This window comes from Sinocyclocheilus anshuiensis, unplaced genomic scaffold (genome assembly GCF_001515605.1).
Source record: "Sinocyclocheilus anshuiensis isolate Anshui unplaced genomic scaffold, SAMN03320099.WGS_v1.1 scaffold3241, whole genome shotgun sequence".
Taxonomy (NCBI): Eukaryota; Metazoa; Chordata; class Actinopteri; order Cypriniformes; family Cyprinidae; genus Sinocyclocheilus; species Sinocyclocheilus anshuiensis.
The window spans coordinates 18557-24964 of record NW_015554224.1 but is presented as its reverse complement, the minus strand read 5'-3'; the positions used below and the strand labels follow the sequence as shown (position 1 = coordinate 24964).

At 38.5% G+C, this 6408-nt stretch overlaps 1 protein-coding gene across 1 annotated transcript; it reads right to left on the bottom strand.

The window, feature by feature from the left end:
* Positions 1–4979: 4979 nt before the first annotated feature.
* On the bottom strand, positions 4980–5385 carry LOC107671221 (histone H2B-like). The gene has a single exon (XM_016464126.1). The coding sequence runs from the start codon at positions 5364–5366 to the stop codon at positions 4992–4994; it is 375 nt and encodes a 124-aa protein (XP_016319612.1). The 5' UTR covers positions 5367–5385; the 3' UTR covers positions 4980–4991.
* Positions 5386–6408: the final 1023 nt, after the last annotated feature.

Here is a 6408-nt window from a genome sequence, read left to right as displayed (position 1 = left end):
GATTTCATATGAGATTCAGAGCGTGGTCACGCTGGGGGCGTTCCCAAAGCATTTTCCGACACAGCTCGAGCTCCTGAAGGGGAACTGGGATTAAAGTCCAAAACCTGACTTGAAATAACTGAACAAATCAATCGGGGCAACAGCGGTTCCATTAACAACAAATTAAGTTCACACAATCTCACTAATTTGTGCACGCTTATTCTTAAGCAGACCTTAATGTCGATCATGGATCAAATCGCTCCACCATGACATACAGCAAATATATCTGTGCTGTTTAATGCACTTGAGACATTGTGTTTTCCTCAGTGCATAACTGACATGTCACAGCTCTATTATTCATCTGTAAATGTCAGAAAGTCACGCAAACATATTAAAACCAGAGAGAAAGGCTGCATGGCTAGAAACTGTAAAAAATTAAAAAAGTAAAATAATAGTATGAGAGAGTGGTAATATCATAGTGTTCCTATTGGTCAGTGTTAGAGGAACTCAGCTTAGCCTGACAGTTAGCCTGCTTTAGACCAGGTTAGTTTCCCAGCATAAGTTGCCACAGTAACTAAACTTGATCTAGGCCCATGTTACATTTGCTTTTATGGAACCAAAATATTTGACAATGAGTCAGACTGACTGAAATAAGCCTGGCTTATTTGGTAAACTTGTTTTATGAAACAGGCCTCGAGGCAATAAATGTGATCATATTTTCTCCATTACATCGTATTGCATCGAATCGCATTGTGTTGAATCGAATCTAATCTAAATCGGATCGCACTGCATCGTAACAGAGGCGAATCGTATTGCATCGCATCGGTAGCTGCTTCATATGTATCGTATCTTTAATGTATCGTAGGCTATGCATCGAGATGCGTATCGTATCGGCCTCAGTCATGAGATGCACATCCCTACTGGAATCTAGTTCAGCTTGGTAAGTACGGATGGACTCTCTGACACTGAAAACTCTGTCTGCCAAAACCAGGTTTCATGGGAGCAAATGGGTTAAAAAATTACTTTGCTCTGTGATGAACTTATCACTTGTGCGGCCTCTCCATCCATTGGAAATGAAAGAAATGGAGCCTTGTGGCAATTAAATATTTAATTTTATGGTGTGACTTGTATGCTGAATAACACTGAGCACTGGCTAATACGTTTCTAGGTTTTTCTATAAATATTTCAAAACGATCAATAATGGATTCTGTCTTTTCAAAAGTACTGTTCCTAAATGCATATGGAAGAGATTTTCTTAACGATTCCCTGTCAGGCCATACAACTAGACTTGGCACTAGTCTACTATACAGTACATAACATTAATACAGCATTTGAAAATTCTTGAAACAGTGGCCGGATCAACGCCAAAGTAATAAGCCAAAAACTCAAAAGAGAAATTCATTCTAAGCTTAATTAATGTTAGCATATACTGCTGAAATAATGTTAGGCTAGACTTGGGCATGAGATCGGGAGCTACAACATGAAACAATGTCATCAGTAAAGAATATGTTTGTAAACCTGTGAGGATATTGACCTTTTTATCATTGTTTTGTAAAGTTTTCTCAATCAGTGCAGTTCTATTTATTTTCTCTATTAACAACATGTTTTCAGTCCTCAGAGCTTCACATTCCAATTCCAGAGATTGAGTGTATTTTACAGGTGAAGCTGCTGTTTCATCATTTTCTTCAGGAATAGGATGAACATTTTCAAGTTCTTTGTGGGTAATGTTTGATTCCTTCACCTGGTGTGCAGTAGGATGCTTGCTGCTCTCTTGAGGACAAACTGTTGATTGGTTTACTGCTGAAGTTGATGACTTTGCTGCTCTATTCTTTGGAGTTTGCTCTTCTGTCTTCTGTTGAACACATCTAACTTCCGTCTTCTTCTTCTCTTCTCCGGGGATGGAACATGGTTGAAGATAGATGGGACATAGTTGGGTGAAAGAGGGTTGTCACTTATTATTAAACAGAAAATGGCGACAATTTAAAAAGAATTAAGCTTCTGTTTTAGGCTAGCTACATTAACATTTGTTCATTTAACTGACACTTTAATCCAAAGTGACTTACAAGTAGCTTAAGTATTAACATGTTACACAGCCATGAACTTTAGTAAAGAAAAAAATACCAACTAGTGAACACTAGCAGTTAAGTAGATCAGTAAAACAGCCTGAGCAACTACTAATAACAAGAGGACACCAAGTGCAGAACGTAATATAGTGCAGCAGAGGATTAAAGTGCATAAGTGAAAGTGCCACCCAGGAAAGCTGTCGAGGGATAGTAGTGCAAGGCTAGCTAGCTTTTATTAGCCCCACAAAATCCACACCACACTGCAAGTGAAACCTAAACGTAATGGCATTCCAATGGTCAGAAACCATTTTAAACATGTTAGCTGCCAAGTTACATTAAAAAGAACATACCTGATATGAAGTGATCACTGCACAAGCGAAATCCATTGCTTGATGGCTCCCATCTCTCTGTTTTGTTTTTAATTTATTGCAGTGAACCATTTTAGTCGTCTATCAGGATCCTTAGGAATACAATAAAATTATTCCCCTTTGCTTTCCCCCATCTATTCTGGCATCCTGGAGCACAGCAGCTGTCCACCATGCATGTTGAAATAGTAAGGTTTAAACACTGGTTTTAAATTATTGTTTTGTTCGACCGCTTTCGATAACAATGCTACAGCTGCTCTAGTGCTCTCCTGATGGCCTGGAGTTTAGATCGCGTGACGTCAACCTCTGGAGCTCTATTGTAATCAGGAGGAAAATGTAGAACATGTTATAATGAAATGTTCAAGATACAGCAAGGAAAGAAATATACTGATTGATGACCTTAATTAAAATAAAGAGAAATTTGATTTGACAAACATTTTGGGGAAAAAATCAAGTAGGTGGCGGTAATGCACCTAAAAGTTGTATGCCGTCCGCCATTAAATCTCCAAGAAGAAGACGGAGATATACAATATAAAACAACGGCTCTTCTAAGAGCCCCCACATTTTCATAAAAGAGAGTGTCTTTTTTTATGGTCTATTTTTAATCGTTTTTGTAACTACTAAATAAAAGTAAGTGGCGCTTTAAAAGAGTGAACTGTTAAAATTTGCTTATCAACACATGGTCCGTGCAGTTTGTCCCAAACTTAAAACCACTTACAACTTTGTGTTTACGAAAGAGCTCCGTTACTGGTTTGTCACAGAAATTAATTTTAAAGTTATTTAGAGTTTAATAGATTAATTTAAATAAATGTATTTAAATAAAAATAGGGGGAGTTGTGGCCTAATGGATAGAGTTGAACTTGTAACCCGAAGGTCGCGGGTTCAAGTCTCAGGTCCAGCAGGGATTGTAGGTGGGGGGAGTGAATATCTAGCGCTCTCTTCCACCTTCAATACCACGACTGAGGTGAGACCCTTGAGCAAGGCACTGAACCCCCAACTGCTCCCTGGGTGTGTGTTCACTACTGTGTGTGTGCACTTGGGTGGGGTAAGTGATTTCTGGTAGCCAATGTTGACATTTGAAATCACCAAAACAAACACGCCCCTACTCCAAAAGGGTCTTACCCCTATTTTGATAGCTCCGCCCCATATATACACGTATGCAACCCTGGTAACGATTAGTTCTGTGAAACAAAGCAAAACCAATGTTACACCGTGTAAAGGGGGGGTAAGCGTTTTCTGGTAGCCAATGTTGACATTTGAAATCACCAAAACAAACACGCCCCTACTCCAAAAGGGTCTTACCCCTATTTTGATAGCTCCGCCCCATATATACACGTATGCAACCCTGGTAACGATTAGTTCTGTGAAACAAAGCAAAACCAATGTTACACCGTGTCTACACCGGACGCGAGCGGCACGGCGCGACAAAATACTACAGAACTCATAATCAGTGATGCTGTCCACAACATAGATACATATACATACTCCTTGAGTTCTCTCCAGCGCTGGAAAGCTGATCTGATATTTACACGGGTCCTACTTCTTGCCTTAAGCCTTCTTTTGTTCCGCAGACGTTTTCCTCTTTTTTGTTTTTTATCCGCCGTCTCTTTCTGTCGCTCGGCTAATGTCCGTCCTGTGCACTGAACGCTCTCTTCTCCACATTATGAGTAGACACGCCCCTTACTGCTGATTGGCTACAAGTTTGTTTTGCTACTCGGGCCAATCAGTTTTCTAAAGCGTTTTTGAAAAATCGCTTACCCCACCTTTAAACACAGAGCACAAATTCCGAGTATGGGTAGCCACACGTCACTTCACTTAAAGTTTAAGTTACTCCCATTTAGCAAAAAATTGTACTTTCTCATAGCAAGAAAAAATGTTTGTTGTGAGATGCTTCTGTGAGAGACTGATAATTGAATTGACACTTTTTCTGATCGTAACTGTTCAATTATCCTCAAAATCATCTTCCAGGTTAAACTGAATATACTGTACTGTATTACTGAGAGAAAAAAAAAAGTTTGATGCCATAAGACCAATTTTTGGAGAATTTAAACACAATGTACAGCTTATGATTTTTTAAATGTTGCTATATGACAAATCTGTACCACAATGGAAAATCGTCAAAAAAGTAGTTTTTCAATGAAATTATGATTTTCTTTTCTGTTTAAATGCATTAGATTATTATACTCCGAACTCATGCAGACCAAAAGAAAAATTGTGCAAGTTTTTTTTTTTTTTCCAGAATAACGGAAATGAGTAGAAATTACTTCCATTCAGCTTAGAAAACATTTTACACTAAAGTTTTGCAAACTGATCTAACTCACGGTTATCAGGCTGTAACTTAACTCCACTATTAGAAAACAAAGATGAGTGAACTTGAGCAAACGCCAACACTACCAGAACAACAAAAAAAGCTGTGAATTGCAAATTAAACAAAAATAATAATAATAATAATAATAATAATAATAAGTTAAACACTAATATTGCGTAAAATCACACAGCGATTTCAATGGTTAAAAGTTACAAAAGCTCTTTCAGTGATAATATGGGTGGCTCTTAAAAGAGCCTTTGGGTGTCGGACGGAGCTCTACTTGGAGCTGGTGTACTTGGTGACGGCCTTGGTGCCCTCAGACACGGCGTGCTTGGCCAGCTCTCCGGGCAGCAGCAGACGCACGGCGGTCTGGATCTCTCTCGAGGTGATGGTGGAGCGCTTGTTGTAGTGAGCGAGACGAGACGACTCACCGGCGATGCGCTCGAAGATGTCGTTGACGAAAGAGTTCATGATGCCCATCGCCTTAGAAGAGATCCCGGTGTCAGGATGAACCTGCTTCAGCACTTTATACACGTAGATAGCGTAGCTCTCCTTCCTGGACCTCCTGCGCTTCTTCCCTGCTTTACCGGCGGTTTTAGTGATGGCCTTCTTGGAGCCCTTCTTAGGAGCAGACTTCGCGGGTTCAGGCATGTTAGCTCAAAATGAACAGTACAACTTGATATATTCTTAAAAATATGTACTGGTTATTTATTGAATGCTCATGCTAATTTAAGAGGTCTGGCTGCTATTCCCTGATTGGGTCTTTTCTCACAATGAATGAAAGAAACATATTTAATTGGTTAGAAATCGGCCGGCTAGGCAGACACATCAGCCAATCACAGGCTTCTAAATTTGAATGCTTCCGTCGCCTCCCACACACGCTTCTTTGTCTTGACTTTCCCGCTCAAGATGTCTTTGTGATAAACATTACATAAAAAATTAAGAAGAAAATTAAACTATTTTTATCATTTTGCACATTAAATTAACACGGCTTTCATTTCATATTAACCCGTTTAATCCCATTTTTTTTTCCCCAGACATGAAAATATCCAAATGATGTCTTTGAAATATTTTTTTTATTTTTGGAAAAGTGTGTGAAAAATTGTGTTTTATGGTAGGTCACAATTGTGACCGGTGGAATAATGTGTGTACTGAATTAACATATTTCTGCAGTCATAAAAATTGTTGTATGGGTCAATGACCTGATGCCAAAATTTTGTGTCCGATTGCATTTTTTCAGTTAAAAATGGGTTTAAATGCATAAAAAATATGCCATATATAAGAAGTACCTCTCCCACATATGTGCCAACTTTAACTTTTATTAATTTTCTGCACTATTTGGCATGATTTCCAAAGTGTTTTGTAATCCTGTACACAATTTCAGATGGTTTATGTTGAATCTTTGTACAATGTGATAAAAAAAAAAAAATGCAAAAACAATAATTTAGAGCATGTACTTTTAGTTTTGTAACTATGGTACTAATTACTATTTGTAATTTATTCTATATTTATTAATAACTATTTTCATCTATTTGACCAGATTCCACTGCCAAGCAAAGTAAAATAAACGCTCGCCATAGGCAGCATGTTCATTCTGACCTTGCAGTCATGCACAAACTCCAGATGTAATTTTCTACTGTAAGAAAGATGTTTATGATTTCATCTCAGAACCTGAGCCAGCAACCTCCCGCTA

Excerpts from the sequence above, each read along its gene's own strand:
- LOC107671221 (XM_016464126.1), bottom strand. The coding sequence starts at position 5,366 with ATGCCTGAACCCGCGAAGTCTGCTCCTAAGAAGGGCTCCAAGAAGGCC.